At 41.3% G+C, this 22853-nt stretch overlaps 1 protein-coding gene across 30 annotated transcripts in view; it reads right to left on the reverse strand.

Annotated features, from left to right (window-relative positions):
- The window catches only part of ryr2a (ryanodine receptor 2a (cardiac)), a 352340-nt gene that overhangs the window by 86013 nt on the left and 243474 nt on the right, over positions 1–22853 (reverse strand). For all 30 annotated transcript variants that reach the window (XM_037544154.1, XM_037544155.1, XM_037544139.1 and 27 more), the window contains 18 exons: positions 21965–22185; positions 21419–21509; positions 19716–19856; positions 18377–18540; positions 17444–17522; positions 16966–17055; positions 15557–15694; positions 15122–15199; positions 14162–14237; positions 11470–11593; positions 10844–10959; positions 9854–9918; positions 9633–9754; positions 5771–5820; positions 3139–3199; positions 1918–2156; positions 647–728; positions 347–477 (listed from right to left, as the gene is read on the reverse strand). In XM_037544154.1, coding sequence (XP_037400051.1) covers positions 347–477; positions 647–728; positions 1918–2156; positions 3139–3199; positions 5771–5820; positions 9633–9754; positions 9854–9918; positions 10844–10959; positions 11470–11593; positions 14162–14237; positions 15122–15199; positions 15557–15694; positions 16966–17055; positions 17444–17522; positions 18377–18540; positions 19716–19856; positions 21419–21509; positions 21965–22185 — 2068 coding nt within the window. The remainder of the gene's footprint in view (positions 1–346; positions 478–646; positions 729–1917; positions 2157–3138; positions 3200–5770; positions 5821–9632; positions 9755–9853; positions 9919–10843; positions 10960–11469; positions 11594–14161; positions 14238–15121; positions 15200–15556; positions 15695–16965; positions 17056–17443; positions 17523–18376; positions 18541–19715; positions 19857–21418; positions 21510–21964; positions 22186–22853) is intronic.

A 22853-nucleotide genomic window follows, 5' to 3' on the forward strand; every position in this document is an offset into this window, starting at 1 on the left:
TCCACGGCGCCCGGGGAGCAGTTGGGGGTTAGGTGTCTTGCTCAAGGACACCTCGGTCATGGACTGTCGGCGCTGGGGATCGAACCGGCAACCTTCCGGTCACAGGGCCAGATCCCTAACCTCCAGCCCACGACTGCATATTCCACTGCATCAGTAATGCTAATTTCCTCTAGCACCACTTTGGGAACTGCATGTTTTGTTAGCATGAATCTAACATTCGTCTTATTACTGTAAAAGTAAAACAAAAATGCACACAACTGCCACACTGCCTGGTGGTCAGTCATATCAATAAGCTGTGGGCATTTATAGGCTGAAGGATGGTTTTCTAAGGACAGTTTCCACTCACCTGTCCTGTCTCGGGAGCCTTTGGTGTTATAGATGGAGTAGCTGTTGTACTTGTTAAGATGAGGCTCCAGAAAAGCCACAGGGAACGCTCCAGAAAATGCAGCCAGACATTCGCCCAGAGCAGGCCGCTGTCTGCACACAACCCAAAGCACAGCGCATTACAAAACACACTACACGTTACACAACACCTGAAATCTAATTTATAAAATAGCACTAATGCTGGAGCCGCTTTTGTGAAAGAGTCTCCTCTCCTGATAAACTATACATTGTATTATTGTAGTGCAGAGACTCTGTGCAATACCTTTCTACATAGATGCTTTTGCTGGTGCCAAGAGAGTAGAGGCTGTTTAGGATCCTATAGCAGGACACCTGGACGTCATCCACTGCAAAACAACAAGACACAGGAAATTTAACTGATTCAACTTGTCAGCCAAATATAAAGCTTTTAATACATGATTACTAAGTTTAATATAAAGCCTGAAGTGTTACAGTAGTTACAGTGGGCATTGTTGTACATTGTGTTGGCCCTCCAGAACCCCAGGTTAGTTGCTGTTAATAACCAGTTAATGGTAAACCGTAGATCAGGAATTCCTAAAAATACCACCCCAGCTCCTCCAGGACCAGCCTATAGCTTATGCCTGGTGCAAACTACAGTATGCCTGAGCTGATTCTGAGGCTAACACACCCCTCTCAACAACTGCAAAAGACATCCTGATATTTGAAGCTTGTCTTCTTAAGATTATCCTGTGGCACTGGGTGCTGTCTAATCTAATAGTCTTCAAATCTGGACCTTCCATTCCTGGATTTTGTGATTATTCGTAGTCAACTGAACTGATGTTGATGTAACTGATTAGGCATCTAATTAGTGTCAGGTGTCACACCTACTTGTGACTGCAAAATCCAGGACCAGAAACTGGATTCATGGTCCGGATTTAAAGATCTCCGGTCTAATCCAATCGCAACCCTTCTGATCTACATGTTCAATGTTTACAACCCATCCTGTAGTGTTAAGGGAACCCGTCTGTCTCTTACGACACACAATGTCCAAAAGCTACATGGTAGGTTAAAATGTGATTTATCCAAATTCTACTACATCAGTAACGGTAATTTCCACCAGCACTGTTTTGGGAATTGCATGTTTTCTTAGAATGCATTTAACATTTGTCTTATTATTGTAAAAGTAAAAAAAACAAAACAGCTTTTTGTGCTTCAAAATGACCTGGATATCATCCATCACGCCTGGTTTGATCTAAACTCACATTTATTCATGAGAAATTCTGCAAGATCCCTGAAAGTTGTGGTGTTTCTACTCTGCGAATGTAATGTAGTGTGAATGACTAAGGAAGGAAAATGATGAAATCTGTCGTTATGTGAGGAGTTCTGCCGTTTTCATTAAGAGTTTATAGATCCTGTAAGTTGGGCCAGACATTACTACTAGGGAGCACTGTGTGCAGACCATGTTTTAATGGTTCTATGCTTGTATTCTCTACTGCAGCACTGAAAACAAGCCTGGAGATTCCTGATTGGCATTCAACAGGAAGCTAAAGCAGCGTATGTGAAACATAGACTCACGTATAAGATCCTCTCCAAACAGGTTTTGTCCGATGTGTTCAAACAATGAGGAGAGAACAGGCAGCAGGGCCACAGTGGTGTAGTTGATGATTTGGGTGACTCCTCTGGGTTGGGTTCTGGTGTGCGTGAACTGACCCTGCCGCAGGTTCTCCATCGTCCGCTCCAGATCTTCGGCAGCGTTGTCGAAAAATGCCCGCAGAGCCGCCTTCACTGACTCCAAACCAGTTTTCATCACCGTCCTAGAGAGGTGGGCAAATCCATACATCGTTAAGTTCTAGGATAGGTCCCATACACTAAACCGTCTGTGTTTTCAGAGGAACACATGCACAACACAAGTACCACATTGACACTTTGAGGGTACATCAGAATTATTTTGAGTACTGCGGGATTTCATTTAATCGTATTAGTTTGAGTGCACATAAAACATTTAGACTATACTTTTTGTACCGTCCCTTAAGTTCTAGGTATTAACCAGGTAAGTTAAGACACAAACTCCAAAGTACAAGGTCATTATTTTGGGTAACGAAATGTCCAACAGGTTTTAGATCCGGCAAAACAAACTGGGCCTTTTGGGACAAAGTGCTGGGAACATCAGCATTTAACCTCACATAATGCTCTGAGTTCAGTTCATGAAGGCCTTGCTAATTAGCTGATCACCAGGTGTGTTTAATGAGGTAGCATGAGGCCTGCCAGGCCCAGAGCTTGGCACATGTGTCTTAAATGTTAACTGCGAAAGTACACTCTCAGAAAAAAAAGGTATGACACTGTCACTGGGGCAGGACCCCTCCTGTCACTTTGGTGGTACCCTCAAGGGTACATCTCAGTATCTTCAGTCAGGGAACATAACCATAATCCATTAAAATGATATTTTCTAAGCTGTACTGACTCCACCCCCCGTCTCGTCTCGTCTCCAGGCTTTTATTTTATTGTTCTATTTTAAAACATTAGTTTATAAAAAGATACAAATATCTACTTTGCCTCTAGGAAAAACTTATTTAAGGTACACAATTGGACCAAAAACCGCTGTTGTACCTTTGAGGGAACATTTACATTGTTTGTACCTTGATGAACGAATAATGTACCTGTATGGCACCTTTATTTCTGACAGTGAATCTGGTACAAATTATCCCAAACAAATTAAGCACAGGGCCTGTAAGTTTAGACGGCCTTATCTCACTGCTCTGAATTTCCTGAACTGAGGGACGTAGTGGCATCACTGACCTGGCATCCAGCGTCTGTCCCAGTATATGAAGGCAGTTCACAATAGAGGTAGCATCGTTTCCTGAGAAAGTGGCAGAGAAAACACATCAGAGCAAAGCAGAGAAGCACTTTGGGTAATGTTTTGTCTTTTGTACACTCTCAGAAAAAAATGTACCACTCAGGAAACAAATGCTGTCACTGGGGTGCCACCCTTAAGGGTACGTCTTCAATAACTTTATTAGGGAGCATAATTTCTTTTTGTTTTACTTAGTGACTCCATACAACTGGCCTTCAGCACAGGCTTTGTAGTTTACAGTAAAAAAAAGTAGTTACTCCAAATATGCACCTTTTCTCCTGAGACAGCGTTTATTATACTTTTAAAAGCTTTTTTTCTGACAGTGTTTTTGTCAAACAGAGGCACTTACCTGGACTACAGGCTAGACCTTTTACAATTAGCATGCAGTTACAAACATCACACAGTCCAAAATTTTGCTCAAACCTATGAATGACATTTCTAGCTCCACCTTGCTGGAGTACAGTTAGAGACTGCAGCCCATCAGCGGTCAGTTTGTGAGCCACTCTTGGCTGGAAGCTTTTGGGTGGTAGTCCACTCTCAACCTAACAGTGATGCTAGCTGTCGTTTCATGCAATGTTTTACCAATCTGACTGAACACTTTCTGAATAGAGATTAAGCCTGAGGGGCTTATGCTCACTCTACTCAACCATATGATAAAACTTCATTTACATGCTCACTACAAACAATTACGTGCATCCATGACAACCAGCATCACGTGAGCCCAGTCAGAGTGAGATGAGCAGCAGTGAGCAGTGCTTGTGTTTTTAACTGCTTTAAAATGATGTCAGACTCAGGAAAACGTCCTTCACATGTGCTTATTAAAGAAGGCCGAGAGGAAGACGTCGTGTTCTGAGACGCATAAGCTGGACGTCCGTCTCACCGCCGTCTTTTAAAGATCAGAGCACAGACTTCGTCTCCTCTGCAGACCAGTTTCTGCTCCGCCGTGTTGAACATTATAAACTTTCACTATGACGTGACGCACATGCGCAGAACGTACTTACATGTTGCGATAGGGAACATAATCAGATACAGGCGTTTAGACGGCTATTATTCTTCTATTCAACAGATTATTTACAGGATTACCCATCTCGTTCAGAAAGACAGAAAATTTGTTCTGAATGGCCTCAATCGGACAAGACTATTCTGACCGAGGTGTTTACACGCATGTCTTCTATTCCGGTTGAGCTATTAGTCGAATCATTAACATATTCTTAGGCTACATGTAAACATGGCTACTGATGTGTGTAACTCTAGAGTGTCTGAACGCTAGACAGACACTGCAACAATGATTGAAAACATCTATTTTTTAATATATGAGGCACATGACTTTGGGAACCTATTTGCAATCTGAAGTTTATGCAAGCCCCTACGAATCTACACCAGAAGAAGCTTGTGAATGCATGTGTGGCAGAAACAATGATTAAAATGACAGGCAAAGCAGTTTTCAAAAGATGTTGGGTTACTCTGTATTATTATGTTCAAAAAAGCATATAAACTAAAATCAGAAGACAAAGCTGGTCAATGATGCAGCGGACAGCGTGTACTGGTTGGGTGGAGGGGGTGGAGGTGGATATAATCAACAACTGTGATTCTTTAACCCTCTATTGTACGATGTTGCCTCGGGGCAACAAACATCCTCCTCACTTTACAATAACATTTTACATATTTAAGGACACTGAGAGGGTTAACATTAAAGGGCAGAGTTGGGGTATGTATTTGGTCATCTAGTGGGCAATTTCAAACCTCTTTTAAACGTTCAGTATTATTTTTCAGTTATGTGAAATTGCAGAAATATGTTTGTTGCCTAGAAGCAACACTGTGCGACAGTGGAATGGATTTAGCCAGTCACAAGCCAGGCCTCACCACTTCAGGGAACATGGATCTATATCATTTCAACCCATTGTCATGCAATGTTGCCCGAAGGTAACAATTATTATTTAAAAAATGATTTGAATTCAATAATTAGGTCAATTTTATGCAAGAAAAGTGATTTGGAAAAAAATGTTTATATACACAACAGCACATTTCATGTATATTAGGTATTTAATTCACGTATTTTTCTATTCTGCCAGTGTATCTGCTGTGCTGAGAATGATCCACCACCCAAAAAATATCTGGACAGCAATCGAACAGTTTTTGTTAATTCGTTGGAACAAAATCTTGGACCCCAGCTCACTCTTCTGCCAGTACCGCTGGCTATTAGGATGCAACTCATAACTATATCACCAACAAATTGAAAACAAAATGAAAACTTTGCATGCCTTATCACCCAAAAACAACAAAGGAGAGCATCAAATCCTTTCAACCTCCTGCTTCTGCCCATTTTTAGTCATGACACGATAATCGGCTTAGAGGAGCTTCAGCTGAGGGACATGCTTCAAAGCTTCTGGAGCTATTCTGATTACATTAGATATAAAACAGGGCTCCAATTTCTGATTACGCACAAGTTTATCTTGTCTGCTTGACTCAGGAGGCTCCCCAAAGGCATGACAGCACATCACACACGACAGACACACACAGCATTCAAAAACAACACAGCAGCAAGAACATAAGCCCACACAGCTAGAGCAGCCTTACCAAACAGAGATATCCTATGCCTGACAAGAACTCCCAGTTTGCAGAAAAGACTGAGCAAGAAGAAAAGGTGAAGGAGAGGAGCAGAAGAGAAGACAAATGTTAGTAGAATCCGTCAGGTTATCTGAAGTACAGGCAAATGCAGAGAAAGCTAAAGGATAATTTAACAGATTTTCCAATGTTTCCGCGTATTTAAACAGTTACGGTGTAAATATGGTCATTCAGAATGCACTGAGGTGAAATGTGTCATTGTAGAGAAATCCGCCTAGTCTGGATTGTTTACAGTGGCGATGATGGGAACCAGACGTCACTTTTAATATCTCCAATAAAATGGTTATAAATATGCTGCCTGATGCCTGAAACATTCTATTATGATAGTTTTGAGATACCATTTTTTAAAACTTATTCACAGCAAAAAGGCACTTGTAGGGTGTTCTGAGGCAAGATAGTACCCAGTATCAGATTTCCCACTATAAACATTACACCTAAAACTGAGGTTCACTGGTGGTTTTGGATGGTAAATGAAATGGCTGTATTTGTGTTGTAGACATTGACCCCTGGTTCCTATCACCACCACTGTAAAGAAATCTGGGTCTATAAGCTCCTCTACAATGCACCACTTCACACCAACCCTGTTCACATCTTAACAATTGAATTTTGCAGAGACCGTGAAAAAAATTGTGGAATTCTCCTGCACTGTTAAAAATGAGACATCTGCTCAACTTAAAACGATGTACTAACTGATTACGTGGCTTTTCTTGAGTTGACTCCACTTATGGACACAAGAGTTCACACAACTCAAACTTCTAGGTTGAGTCAAAAATTCGCCCAGCTACTGTTTCTAGCTCTGCATAAGGTTAGATCAATATAACTGAATAGGCCTTTTTACTCATTTTCCCCACCAGCTGGCGCTCCTTCTATCACACAGTCCCATCTGGCATATTTTCCTCTTCCGGATATGGATGGTTATGGTACTGATGGGATTCAAACTCACCACTTGCTGATGTTGGGATGAATCATTAGACGGTTGCACCACATCCGACGATACCTTGCTTTAAAGTTAAAGCAACAGATTTTTTCTCCAGTGTATTAAACATTTATAGAGACAAAATCTGAGTTGCTTCACGTGTTCCTGAGTGGTGCAGTGGACTAAGCCGGCACCCCAACAGGAGGTTGTGACTTTGAGCCCCAGCGATGCCATAGCCATACATAAGTGAGTATCCAGGAGGAAAAGTATCTAGCAGGATTGTGATGTGGAAAGAGTCCTGGCTAGTCGGGGAAGTGAAGTACAAAAAAAAACAAGCTCATTTTATTTACCTCACTGATGCAGAGCTAAACCATTCCGAGAACTTTAGACTCAACTAAGAAGTTTCAGTTGTGTGAACCTCTGGGGTTCTTAAGTTGAGTCAACTCAAGAAAAGCCATGGTATCATTTTGAGCAGAGCGGACCTCCCATGTTTAACACTGTTCTCAGTGTGAGAATGAATTATTTTAGGCCTAAAGCTAATTATATGTTTGTATTAAGACAATTAACAGCATTAATGAGAGTAAATAAGGTAAAGAAAGCCAGCTGAAAGACTGAATCACTTACATTACCTTGTAAATGCATCTGCATTAAGCCCTTTGGTAAATACTCTATCACATTAGTTTGCAATGAGCTCCCACAGTTCTGTGCAGTAAAATCAGCACCACTGCTGTGAAATGAACCAGATCTTTCTGGAGCACAATTGGCTCTGTAGATGTTCATTTAGCACTAATAATATTATTGCATTATATAATTATACAATAAAACGCATATAGAGCCTTCTAGAAGTATCAGCGCTGTCGTTGTTTTTCACTCCCTTTCACTTGGAACTTCCACTTCAGAACTTTAGACTAAAATATTTTTACTTTGAGTGACTTTATACCTTAATTATGTTTATTTTATTAAAATGTAAAACATTTTTTCTTTTTTTTAGTATGTTTATGACTGAACATTCCATTTGGTCACCACTGATAAAATAACAGCACCTCCAAAAAGTTTTCATAGTGATGATTTTGCCTCATTTTGAGCAGAACTCAAAAACGCAAACACAGCTTTGAACAGTTATAAACAAATAAAATCATATTTTCATTGAATCTCCAAAAAAGTTCAGTCCAAAAAAGTATATTTGTAATGTTCCACACGGATTTTCAGACTTTCAGACACATTTACTTCAAAACAATGAGATCTGACTGCTCGCCATGTGGCCATGAGGTACAGGGATGCAGTCTCACTTCCTGCTCTAAAATGTAGGGGTGTGGCTAAAATAAGGCTTGGATTACAGACTGAAACTCTGGGATTCATTAGTGACTCGAAAATGTGTGACAGAATTTTTAAAGACAAATCTCACATTTTCAACTTCACTTTAAAAGTCATTATATAAAAATCATTGTACAAAAAAAATGAAGTATTATTGTCACAATTGGCCCCTCCCACTCCCCCACGTGCCTTGTGTTTACTTCCCGGTGCTTCTTTGTTTTGATATTTCACTGTCCTGCCCCCTTGTTTCGTGACTCCGGCCCTGATTGTTTCCACCTGTTTTCCACCTGTCCCTCATAATCCCTGCTTGTATTTAAGTGTTTCCCTGAGTTTCTTGTTGATCTTTGTTTGTCTGTTTGATGTGTTTCATGTTTGAGGTTTGATGTGTTGCATGTTGTTTGATCTTCCGGCCCTGTTGTTTGTTTAGCCTGTTTATTTTCATTATGTCTGTCCCTCCTGCTCTCTGTGTTGGCTCTCTGACCCTGGACCGTTTCGACCCTGATTATGGATTTGCCTTCAATATATCTTGCTTTTCTCTGCACATACATCCGCCTCCTCATCGCTCCACATTACAATTATTTTCACAATTTGAAATTTAATAATAATAATAATAATAATAATGAGTTATGGTTTGGGGACACATCCCTAAACACTGCAACTAGTATATCTAAGTTTTAAGTTTTAAGTGCTCCAATCTCATATGGTCATCATCATCACATCTGATTTGTGAGGTCTCGTGTACACAAAGTATCTAGACAAGGGGATCCATGAAGTGGATGAACAAAGTATTGATTATTTCTGTTCAATTTGTTAATTTTTGGGATATTCTTGCGGTTTCATTTATGTTGCCACATGAATTTCACTACAAATTTAGTGTTCCACCTGCAAGAAAAGCTTCATATAATATCTTTGGGGTGAGACTGAGTGAAGTTTGCGATCAAACATCAGTACCTGACTTCACTAATGCTCTTGTGGCTGCAATCAAATCCTCACAGCAAATGTTCCAACATCTAGTGTAAAGCCTTCTGAGAAAAGTAAGGCTGTTACGGCAGCAAAGGGGGACAAACTTGATTTCAGACAAATCGCTAGTGTCTATAAGCTTGTAGACATGTGCTTTATCTATCCATCTCCATTAACACTGAGTTTAGGGTGCTGATGGGGGGGGCAGTCGTGGGCTGGAGGTTAGGGAACCATCCCTGTGACCGGAAGGTCGCCGGTTCGATCCCCTTGGCTGACAGTCCATGACTGAAGTGCACTTGAGCAAGGCACCTAATCCCCAATTGCTTCCCGGGCGCCGTGGATAGGGCTGCCCACCGCTCCGGGCAAGTGTGCTCACTGCCCCCTAGAGTGTGCATTCACTAGTGTATAGTGTGCACAGATGGCTCAAAATGCGGAGGTCGAATTCCACAGTGTGCAAACACAGTGGGCTGATAATTCAGTTGAATTCAAATTCGATCATTTTGGAGAGCGTTACCTGTGTGCAGGTAAGTCGGTGTTCATTCACTCACTCACTCATTCTGCTGCATATTGAGTGCACCTACTGGGAGCAGGGGAATTTACCCTGGGAGATGCTTCACCACCCACCTGGTCACCATCTCTTTCTCCTTATTGGACGCGTGGCCTCCGCTGCCAATCGGACGGACAGCAGTGGACAGGAAGTAGAGACGGTGGTTCTTAAAGTACTGGTCAACAAGAGGCAGAACAACCTGTGGAAGCATAGTACCAAATAATATAACATCTACTGGGAAGTATCCGGAGCACACAAGGCTCATGGCAATGTACTGTTTTGAAAAAGAGCATCAGACCTTTCCAAAGAACTTCATCTGCTGCTCGTGAGGGATTTTCTCTCCCTTTGGTCGTGTGCTAACATCTGTAACAGACGCCAACCATACAAGCAAGAAACAACAGGTAAACATTTGAAGGACCCATATCATATAAAGCCAAGTTTACCTTGCTTATTTATGTGTGATGTAATATGTGAACACTTAAGTTTCCAAAATGTAGCATCCAGTACACAGTCCATTCTGTCCATATATGGAAACTAAGCTTTAAAAAGAGCCCATGTGGAGTTCAGTGATGCTGTGGTGTCGCAAACTCATTTACATACATCCAACAACAGCCGTTTCCATTCATACCGGAGTCACCAAGAGTGTTTCAGCTCTGAGTGCTTTTTGAATCAGACACAATAAAGGGCCTCCAATCAGAACAGAGCTCATTTACATATGTCAATCTTAAAGGTAACAATACAGTAACAAAAACAGCCTGTTAAACTCTAAAGGAAAAGAAAGGATGGAAGCTGTCAAGTAAAAAGGAAATAATAATGAATTAATTAATGAGTTGGTATATACAACCACACAGATGTTAAAAGTGGGCCTCAAAGGAAAAAAAAACAAAAAAAAAAAAACAAGAAAAATAGAGGATATGGGCCCTTTAATGCTATAGGTCAAAAGGATCACCACCAATTACTCTTTCGCATGGGAGCTGTTGGTGTTTTTCCTTCAAAAAAAATGAAAGGATCCTTTAAAAACCTGTGTTTGATGTTTCTTCACATTCTCTTTGTGTAATATTACATTTTGTAAGGAGATCTGAATCCATTTAGTGTGACATCCTGTATAAATAAAAATAATGTGTGGCCACGACTTAATAAGGCGATGGAACAAGATAATTAAGTCATGGCCCTGACTTAGTAAGGTGTGGGAATGAGATCCTAATGCGTAGCAATTACTTAGTAAGGCACGGGAACAACATGGCCAACAGGCATTACACCTCACACCTCGTGTCTAAAACGAACTCACCGAACTCCAGCATGTGTTCATGGGCCTCATCCACATAGGTGATGAGCTGCTGTAGAAACGTGTAGGCGAAGCGCTTCTCTATGGATGGGGTGTCGAGTTCCTGCTCCTTCATAGCCCTGTGGAGCCAATGAGCAGTAAAGGCCTTTGTGAGGACACTTATACAACAAAGTTGGGTCAAACCAAATCTAGTGCCTGTTCCCCTTACAGGCTTGCATAAAAAACTCAAGCCAAAATTTTAATTTAATTCATCACCAGCATCTAAATCACTGACCTTCTCTGTTGACGAAAGGCTAAATCTTTTTTTTTTTTTTTTGAATAAGCAAATGCTAAGAAAAATATTTCCCTTTAACTCAACTGGTTTCATAAATTCCTACAGTAGGCCAATTTATTTGAGGATGCACATTTAATGTCAGCTTGTGCAGAGTTTCAGATGACAGTGCAGTCTTTGAAATGCAATTACTTTTTTACACTTCACAACATTTTGCAGTTTCTTCAGGAACTGGACAGGGGTCAGACTTTTGGAAAACCACTTAAGAAACAAAAACAAAACAAAATAAAACAGTAAGAGTAACAGGATACTCGTTCATAATACCAAGAAAGCCACACACAAACGTGTGTGATCTCACCTCGATACAGTGTATCCATTGATTTGCAGGAACTTGAGGATGTCTTGTGCTTTTTCTCTGTCTTTGGATTTCTCTTTGGCGGTTAGAGTGTCGTAGGGAACCAGTAACGGATGGCTCCCTCCACCTGCAGAACAGTCCAAAAACAATCCCTGTCCTCAGAGCTGGTCTTTCAAGAAATCAGTCTCAGGTCTATTACTGCTATTATAGTATTATAGCAGGGGTCCCAAACTTAACCACAAAAAGGGCCATATTAAAAAAATCTCAACGAATCAGAGGGCCAGAGCGCGTTTATGTTTAAATACTCCAAAACGTTAACAGCAAAATAAAGCCATTTTTGGTCAATCTTCAAATATTACATGTGAAAACTTGATATATTTAGGCTAAATTAGCTACAGATACCTGTTACATCTCTTTAAATGCCCCTAGGATGTCTGCTTGATCTACACACCTGACTTCTTTGCTGCAAGTTCATTCATACTTGGGATCGTTTCTGAGCTGCTGAGTGTTTACAGTGTTTATGTAGGTTGAACGACAGCTGAAACCCAGCTGGTGTGTTGGGTGATGTGACGCGTGCGTTACGGTAGAAAACCGCTGTCCCACAGATTGTTGTGGTTTGGGATAGTGTAGTGGTTAACACCTCTGCCTTCTACACTGTAGACTGGGGTTCAATCCCCACCTGGACAAGCACCCTACACTATACCAATAAGAGTCCTTGGGCAAGACTCCTAACACCGCCTTGGCCTCCCTGTGTAAAACGATCAAATTGTAAGTCGCTCTGGACAAGAGCGTCAGCCAAATGCCATAAATGTAAATGTAAATGTAAAGATTGCTGTTGGGAGTGTGGTATCAGCAGAAAATTAAGTTGCAGTGCATGCTGGGGATTGTAGTGCTACTGATTGTGAAAAGGGCTAAAATGAATAGAAAATCTAAATAATTTTGACGGCTGAATTGGATTATGCCATGAGCCTGATCTAGCCTGATCTTGTGTTTGGCCCATGGTTACTACAGTGACGGTTGCATTGCCTTATTCATCCAGCATCAGTTATGAGGACTGAAGGGTGTTTACTGCACACGTATACTGGGTGCCTACAAGAGCAACACTAACCTATTTAAAAAGAAAATGAGGATTTAGGTTCCCTTAGGTTCCCTTTAAGTGTCCATCCACCAACTCTGACAGGGACATTTCCCTCACGTTTCTAGCTACTTCTTGTAGCCACTTAAACTCCTTGACAGCACCTCTTCATATTATTCATAAATTCCATATTTCATAAGCTCCATTCAGAAGCTGGGCGTCGTATGAGGCTGTAGCTCTTCTCTCCAGTCTAATAGACGGTGATGTCATTTTAAACCCTTATAATAAAAGCAGCTGAACTCTTTTTTTCTACTGAAAGTCGACCAGTTTTTCCCCAAATCTGGGCTATAAAGTATAAACAGATGGCGTCTCCTTAGTGATAAACTCTGTACAAATAATTTTAATAAAATAACACAAAGAGCGTCTGAGATTTTTGGCTTTCAGCAGTAAATTGTAAGTATATAGCAATATGTGATCACAACACATGTTCTGTTAATCTGATAGTAAGCTTTAGAAAAACAAACAAATAAAATAGAAATTTACATTTATTCCATGCAGTTACTGAATAATTTGCCTTACAATTCGGTCATTTAAATTCAGATGGAAAAAACTAAATATACCTTGGAGAACAAGAGTTTAACCTTACAAACTGGTTTAAACTGCACAGTGTCATTCCTAATTTTTAAGATTAAGATTTTGTACATGGCCTTTGTATGAGTTTTGTCTCTAAGGCTGTGTTTACATTACCAGGTTGAAGTGGCACAAATCTGATATGCTCTGCCATACTGTGACACAGATCTGATGTTTTCTGAGGTGTGAACACACAAATCAATCAGATCAGAGCCACTCTGGCTTCTTTCTGACTGCATCGGTGACTGCATCGGTCATTAATGTGAACGGGGCAGCGCCCTGAAACAACCCGCATACACACATCCCAAACAAAAATGAATGAATCGCCTGTTCACAACAAACAGGATGTGCGTCTAATCTAGTATACTACGAAAGTGGCTCAGATCTGAATAGGGCAAAACAAATCTGATTTGTGCCACTTTAGCCAGGTGCTGTGAACATAGCCTTTCAAATGTGCTGAGATGCAAATCCAATTCATAGCCACACACAACCTTAAGAAGAACAGCCAGATCAGACTTCATGTGTTTGTACTCTGTATATCCACATGTTACCATCATAATGAGTGTGGTGGGGGCAACTAACTTGAAGCTTCTGCCAGTAAACGCTGTAGAAGCTCATCAAACTCTTTTTTTCTCTCCTAAGCATGAACATGCAAGTTGATTAGATCAGATCTTCTGGATGGAGGCATGCTGGTCGTTTCAGGGCACAGATTAGTTCACACGAAAGACAGACACAGATCACTTACATACATGGATGTAAAGTATCTAGGAAGATCAGATCCGAGCAAAAAAAATCAGACCCGAGGAGTAAAGCATGTATAGCGGATGATGTCGCCACCGACTGGACGCACGTGGGCACGAACACAACAAACGCTCCTTTCTTACGAATTCGTTTTTTCAAAAGCAAACCAGAGGCGAATCACACGATTCAGCTTGAAAAGCCAAGTCGAATCTCACGGCTGGTGAAAATGTCAACAGATCACAGACGCACCTTTGGCTTCCAATTCCAGCTTCTTCTTTTTGGCCCAGATATTATGATAGTTCTCAGCGAGCAGCTCTGCCATCGACTGCAAAACACAGTCAAAAGCTTTCAAAGACGCAAGTGATTTTTCAGCTCAGCATCTTTATGTAACTTAATTCAGCACAGGTTTCTAAAAGCATCGTATGGGTACCATTATCAGACCATTCTACCAAATTAGTTCAAACTATGTCTCCATAGTTAAAATAAATTAAAAAATCAAATAGACATGAAAAATTAAGCTTTCAAACTTCAGACATTTACAAAGACTGTGAGCTATTTAAACCCAAGGCGCTTACTGAGCTAAATATACACAAAATCACCATTCATAGGGTTGAAAAGTTGAAGGTTAGATTTACTAGATTAGACTTTCATTAAAAAATCTCTCTATTCAAAACGTCCCAGATTTTAATGTCACTACCAAAATGCGTTTTAGTCCATAGGTGGAGGTTTATTTTAGCCATGCCTCTGTCCTTTAGAGCAGGAGGTAAGACTGCACATGGTGCAATTAGAATAAATGGGGTAAATATGTCCTAAATCTGAAAAGCAGTGTGGAACAAACTGCAATTAAGTAAACTATTTATTGTGTCTGCTGAAAAAGCTAAAATGATCACCACTGAAACAGTTTGGTAAAGTTTCTGTGGTGTTATGATTGTTTTGGTAGGGACCAAATGGAATGTTCAATTATTCATCTTAATAAAATAATCATAATTAAGGCACAGGGTCCCTTGAAGCAACATCATTTTAGTCTAAGTCAGTTCGAGTTAAAAGTCCGAAATGCGTTTTCAGCTCTGACTCTGAACCAGTTCAGTAGAATGACCGTCATACAATCTGACAACAACACTGATATGATCTCGGTCATGATCTCATCACTACTATGATATTTTTTAAACTGATGAGCAGTATTATAATGGTATTGAGCTTTTCACTCACATGTAGGTCCCGGGAGAGAGTCACGTTGCTCATGTCTACTGGACGGGGGCTGAATCCATGAGCGCCCTCTATGGACAGCTACAGGGAGCACATGTAATCGAAAGCCTTAGTTCCAAAACTAATCTTTTCAATAAAAACAAGAACCCAAGCTTAACCATACAGGAGCTATTTGCTCATAACATCTGCTTCAAAGTGGCAATAATTAAGCATCTTAAGAATAGTTCAAAGATGTTAAATCAACCCAAAATGTGCATTTTATCACTTAGCTAACAATTTTAGTGAACATTCAGCCAAGGCAGTATATTATACCCAGGAAACAGCGCACAAGTTTAAGTGCTTGAGTACACAATACAAAACATTCCTGACCTTTTAAGCACCCAAAATCAAAAGTAACAGGCCTAGTGAGGCCCTAATCAACGTAAAGGGTGTTGGGACCTGGCTGGAGAGAGATATCCTGCGAGTGCGGCTGTGTAAGCTGGCCGGGTCAGTCTCCCTTGTCCTCTCTATGCTCCAGCCCCACGACAGCATGGTCTTCAGAGTCTCTCTGATAGGCCAGCGGTACACCTCCTTATCCTGGAGGAAAGACAGGGAAACGAGACAACAGTGAATATTACTGGACAAAAGAAGGTAATGTAATTGTTTTTAATACGAAATGAGCTATGCAAAAGAAAATGTTATCACTAGTGTGCTGCACTTTCCTTTCGCATAACACAGAGCCTTGTTTACAGCAATTACTGTATGATTCTGCCATAAATGGCCACTTTATCAGAAACCCCTCTCTTCTTGCCCCACGTTGCTGGTGTACAATTACAGAATGTAGCCCATCTGTTCATGCACAGTTTGTGTTATCCACCATGTGGAGCCTATCCCAGCGGTCATCAAGCAGGATACACCCTGGACAGGTCGCCAGTCCATCGCAGGGCAGACAGACAGACACAGACAGTCACTCACACCCAGGGGCAATTTAGCATGTCCAATTGGCCCGACTGCATGTCTTTAGACTGTGGGAGGAAACCGGAGAACCCGGAGGAAACCCACGCAGACACGGGGAGAACATGCAAACTCCACACAGAGAGGACCCCGGTCACCCGGCCGGGGAATCGAACCCAGGCCCACCACGCCACCGTGCCACCCAGTCATATTTCGATAAGTGAAATAACTTCCCTCTGACCCACTTTCTTCTCTGACTGCTGTTTCTCGCCTCTGTGTGTACATCACTCACTCAAGTCTCAGTGCTCTTTGTAATGCACAGATCTGATTGGCTGAGTAGCATCACGTGTCACATTTCTGATGCGATTGGTCTGTGAGTCTCCCAAAGCCGTACAGTAAAGGCTAGAAAAGTTATGGTGATTAAAATAGGACCACCCAGTCAAAATTAAATAATTCTCCATAGTTTATCAGTTATAGATCCAGGTCCACACAGGACGGCACCTGGGTCCAGACTCGGACCACAGTCCGCCTATTATTGACCTCTGCTGTAGTTCTTCCATCAATGGATCGTTTCTGACAAAAGAGCCACTATTGTCTGAATATTTTTGGGCGGTGGCCCACCTTCAACCTAGCAGTGACACTGACGTGTAAAAGCTCTAGCCACTCATACCAACACCACACACACCACCACATCAGTGTTGCTGCTGTGCTGAGAATGATCCTCAACAGAGGTTCTGTGGTCAGAAACTGACCAATGAAGAACGGGGTAGAGGGGGGCTGACAAACTGAAGCAACAGATGCTCTGTAGGTGGACAGCGAGTGGAAGCACATGGTAGGAGTTTCTAATAAAGTGGACAATTTGAGTACATCAGCGCTCCATAGCTCATTCTCTATGGGTAATATGATGGGAGTACCTTCTCAGACAGCCCCTTGTAAGCTTTCAGCAGGGGGTGAGCTTTAGATGCCTCACACAGCTGCTCCCCGTGCACCCAGCCATTAGCAAACTACAGAGAGAGAGAGAGAGAGAGAGAGAGAGAGAGAGAGAGAGAGAAAGGAGAAAAAAGAAGGAAAAGAGAGGAAGGAAAGAAATTTACAGAATTACAACAGGATTATAAAAATACAGAATAATAGACAAGCAAAAGTGCATGACAGAAACAGAAAGACACACAGAGTAAGAGATAGAGAGATAAAGAGAGAAAGACAGTACAGTCTCTATATCCAATAAGAGTCCTTGGGCAAGACTCCTAACACCACCTTCGCCTACCTGTGTAAAAATGATCAAATTGTAAGTCGCTCTGGATAAGAGCGTCAGCCAAATGCCGTAAATGTAAAATGTAAATGTATATGTGCAGCTCTGACAGCAGATGCTGCTACAGCTCTGAGCCTCATTACCTTCTCCATCGACCATTTCTCATGCGAGTGCTCTGCGTATTTATTGATAAAGTGATCCAGCTTCTCAGGAATATTCACGCTGAGGAAAAAAAGAAAAATGACAATCAATCAAAGGCTAATGATGCAATTTCCGTGGCTGATCTAACGTTTTTCAGCACATTTCAGTCAGTTTGCATGCTAATAGCCTGATGAGAAGATATAGTTAATACTTTTTAATTCAAACTATTTAAATTATAAGGGAATTCCACTGATTTCTTCAAAATGTTGATGTAATTAAATCATTAACCTGTAAACAAAGTCATTGAGCGTGGTCTGATGTGAAATGCTTTGTCCTGGAGAAACGTACAGAGCCAGAATTGTTCACAGTTATGGTGATAGGAACCAGACGTCTGAGGAGTTCAAAGCTCCCCGAACAGAAAGGCGTTAAATGAAGTTATGAATACGCTGCTTGATGTCTAAAGCTTTGATTCATGATCGTTTTACAATAAAGTTTCAGAGGTTCTTACAGGATAAACAGGAAAAACAGCCCATAAAGATTTTTTTTCCCCAGATTTAACACTCAATAGTAAACAAAGTGAACGGTACACTAAATATTTGCATTGTAGACATTGTGACCACTGCTTTCTATCACCAGCACTGTAAAGAAATCAGAGTCAGTAAGTTTTTCTACAATAAAACATTTCACATCAAACCACTCTGGCTGACCGTGTTGCAGAAACTGTGAAAAATTGGTGCAATTCCCCTTTAAGTCACACTAGTTTAGGGACATGAGTTTTTTTATGACAAGTTTTAATGACTATAGTGGGGTTTCTGTAAAAAAATCAGATTTTTGGTTGTTTTAAACATCAAAAATTGGCAAACAAAAAACAGAGCATTCATCCTTAACCAAAAACCTAATGAGAAAAGGTATTGCATGAGAAAAATGCTACTAACTTGCTGGTGTCAACAGGCTGGGGGTTAAAGTTGCCCTCTGCATCCATGGACGACTGCTTCTCCATCATGGCCACATAGTTGGACTCCATGTAGTCTGGAGGTAAAGCCCCAGCTACGGCACTCAGACATGGCAGAGCCAGCTTAAAGAGCTCTGCATCGTACCTCTACAGAAACAAACACGTCGCCTTTACCACGTACATCACTACATGGACCACTCCACGCTAACTCAGCCCGGGCCTGTCCAGTCCGAAAATCAACAACACGTCATTTGAATAGAGGGGCCCAAACATTTGCCTATGACTGTATGCAAGAGATGCATAAGACATGCAGCTCTTTTGCTCCCCAGTTGCGGCTCCACAGCAGAATTAGATTTTTTTAAAGTAAAAAAATATATAATCCTTATTTGCAGTAAAATAAAGCTCTTCTAATTGTTCTAACACCATTTTAAAGCTAGCTGGTCTTAAACATTGGAGTTATTGGAGCCTATAACTGCTAATTCACCCATTTTTGACCCTGAAGGATGACTGCTGGTCACCATAGCGACTCAGTAACTCAAACAATCTCGCCTAGCTAGTAGCAAACGAAAAGGCAAAGCGAGAGAGGTTTAAGACAAACAACCATAATTTGGAGATTAATGGACTTACTTGCATGTATAATCACTCCAGCTGTTTCCTAATGTGTTTAATCTGCAGTGAGAAACTGTCAAACACTAAAAAGGCATGAGGCTGAAGTCGCTTCTCGTTCACCAGCTTCTTGTTCAAATTTTCCCATTCCACCTTAAATGGTGCAGCAGGTTCATTCTGTCTCCTCAGGCAAAATTTAAGGTGGAACGGGAAAATTCAAACAAGAAGCTGGCGAATGAGAAGCGACTTCAGCCTCGTAAAAAGTCCCTGAGAGACGTGTTAGAAGAAACCTTTGAGGAAAAGTTTCCTGCTGGAGATGTGAGAAAAGCAGCTAGAGCTGAGCTGAAGCTTAAAGCAGAGCAAAATAAGTGTTTCCCTTTATTTTTGAGACACATTTGAGACACATTTACAGCCAAGATGGTAAAACGAACATAAAATGTTGCGGCTCTCAAGGTGCTTTGATTTTTGTTGAAAGAACCAAATGGCTCTTCTTAACATTTCCTGACCCCTACAGTATTATATGTTTGATATATGCCTCTATTATGCAGCTTTATTTCCATCTGCAATGAGATCACTATGGCTTGTCTGATTTACGAATCTCGGTTTATTAGAGACATTAAGGCTGTGATATTGAGTCTTTTATGATACCACACTAGTTACAAGCCCAGTGCTCAGTAAGGACCATATGATATCAAGATGGACTAACTGTTCAGTACCTTTCTGGCCAGGGCATCAAAGATTCCCCAAAAGAGTTTTCTGGACAGGTGTAGCTCCTCATCAGATGCTGCGCCAAAGCTTCCCCACCCACCGGACAGGCAGTAGTACTTCCAGCACCGCTCATAGTGGTTAGTCAGCAACTGGGAAAGGACACAAGTGAGACGCTCAAGTCAGTTAATGCTTTGATATACAGTCTTTTAAATGAATACTTTAGATTAGACACTGCAGCATTCACTATTCACTATTAAAGAGACCAGCTTTCACTCTAATTGTAGTGCTTTATTTCCCAGCTGTTGTCGTCCACAGCCGGGCTGTACATGAGCAAAGCTTTCCTCTTTTCTAACACACACACACACACACACACACACTCTGGGGCAGTTCCTAGCATCGACCTCTCCAAAAAGAGTCTTTAGCAAAATGAACCCACAAACAACCTACAATTAACCTGTCTAAAACATTTCTTGAACCTGTTACAACACTTTGCAGTAACAAAAGGGACAATTAGAATTATGCAATCAAAATCACACTAAATAGTCACTACATTAACCTCAAACTGAGACTACACAACTGCATTCAAGTGGTCCGCTTTACAGTGGAAAGCATTAAAGAGGAAGGCTGAAGCACTTCAGGCACACATAGCTTAATTTTAATCATGTATTAAATAAAATTTCACACATTTTCTAAAGTTTCTCCATGACTACCTAACTGAGATGTAAAAATGGAGGTTAGGGAACTGGCTCTGTGACCAGAAGGTTGCCGGTTCGACCTCCTCGGCTGCCAGTCCATGACTGAAATGCCCTAAAGCAAGGCACCTAACCCCTAACTGCTCCCTGGGCATTGTGGATAGGGATGCCCACCGCTCTGCGAAAGTGTGCTCGCTGCCCCCTAGTGTGTGGGTTCACTGGCGTTCATGTATGAGGGTGTTTCACTGCACGGATGGGTTAAATGTGGAAGTCAAATTCCTCTGTGCGCAAACTCGGAGTCACCCAGAGTGCTTTGTTCTGAAATGGTTGATTGTAGTGACTCAGATTTGTTTACAGTGTTGGTGATGGGAACCAGGGGTCTCAATGTCTACAACACAAGTATAGCTGTTTTATTTATAGTTCAAAACCACCGGCAAACCTGAGTTATTAAGTTAAGTGATACTTTTTTAATCCCACAAACAGGGAAATTCCACCTCCACATTTAACCCATCCGTGAAGTCAAACACCACATACACACTAGTGAACACACACACTAGGAGGCAGTGAGCACTCTTGCCCAGAGCGGTGGGCAGCCTTATCCACGGCGCCTGGGGAGCAGTTGGGGGTTAGGTGTCTTGCTCAAGGACACCTCAGTCATGGACTGTCGGCTCTGTGGATCGAACCGGTGACCTTCCGGTCACAGGGCCAGTTCCCTAACGTCCAGCCCATGACTGCCCCCATTATTGTACGTAATGTTGAAAAAACAGTTGTGAATCTGGTAACTATTTAGCCTTACAACACCCTGGCATGTACCCCTCTGCCTTTACTGTATTTTAAAAAAAGAACATTACAAGTCAAAAGGCATCAAGCTAAATATTCATAATAACTTCATGTAACAACTTCATGAGGCAGCTTTTAGATGCATTAAGCTCTTCAGATGTCTGGTTCTCATTACACATTCATTGGTGTTGACAGGTGCTAAACTGTTCGGCAAAGGTGTCCAGTGGTGGTGGTCTCACCTTTAGGGGCATTTTAGTGTGCTCGTTCAGCAGGGGGACATCAAACACTAGACGCCTCAGTAGATGCTGCATCATCGAAGGCCTCAATTTGCTGCAGGGACACATGCACAATATTAATAAAACACCTCAGAAGAAATGTGCTGAGTGACGAGCAGCTCCTGCCTTTTATTTATGAATTAAAATGATGAGCAGGGGAGACCACTTAATTTCTATAGCACCTATAGCACTTTAAAAGCATCATTAACCAGGTTGACCTAATATAATACAGTATAAAACAAGTAGAACAAAAAGAAATAAAAATGTATACAAAATTAAAATGCAGGAACAATAAAGTCATAATTAAAATGTAATACAAGATTATAAAGAATATAAACTCTGTAATAAAGTTAAAAAAAGGAACAATTCAATTCTATGAATTCAAGATGTTTATTACTACAATTACATAATCAACAAAGAAAAGTCAATGGATATCTATCATCAAGAGATGAACACGACTGCGTACACGCTCTAACAGAAACAGACACGTTCACGGGTGTATTCACTCACCCACACACAGCGAGCAGACACTCTTCGATGGCGTCCCGCTGGGCTTTGGTGAGGCAGCAGCCCTTGGACAGCCGGTAGACAGTGTGGAGCAGGGAGTCGATCAGCGAGGCGAACGGCTCCGTCCCGGCAAACAGAGGGGCACACTTGGTCAGCAGAGGCAGCACGGCTGTACACAGGTACCGATTCAGAGCCAGAGCCATGTCGGTAGCACTCAAAGCTGCCTACAGAGCACAGAGCACCAGACAAGAGAGGTCAAATGTCCAATACGGGACACAGCAACAGATGAAAAACAAAAAAGGTTATAATAGACAGACCTTAAAAATCTGAAGGCTGAAAATAAGAAACGCCGATCTCAGTTCTAAAATAGACAGTAAGTGAAATGCAAGTAAAGACAACCATCGGAAAACCACTACAAACCATTATACAACCATTAGACAAAATTAGACAACCTTCAGAAAACCATTAGGCAGCAATTGGACAACCTTCAGAAAACCATTAGACAGCAATTACACAACCTTTAGAAATAGAACTAGAAAACCAATAGACAACCATTAGACAACCATAAGACAACGTTTAGAAAACCTTGAGAAACCCATTATAAAACAAAGATCTGTAAATGTAATCTGATCAATATTAAACTCATAGTAAGGACTGAAGATATGTTAGGTTTCACCCCAACAACGTCTCTCTCTCTCTCTCTCTCTCTCTCAATCTCTCATATATACATACATACATACAGGTTTGTACACCTGTTCAATTGTTTGTTAACACAAATAGCTAATCAGCCAATCACATGGCTGCAATTGCATGTAGGCATGTAGAGGTGGTCAAGACGACTTGCTGAAGTGCAGACCGAGCATCAGAACGGGGAAGAAAGTGGATTTAAGGG

This window comes from Pygocentrus nattereri, chromosome 13 (genome assembly GCF_015220715.1).
Source record: "Pygocentrus nattereri isolate fPygNat1 chromosome 13, fPygNat1.pri, whole genome shotgun sequence".
In the NCBI taxonomy this organism is placed as follows: Eukaryota; Metazoa; Chordata; class Actinopteri; order Characiformes; family Serrasalmidae; genus Pygocentrus; species Pygocentrus nattereri.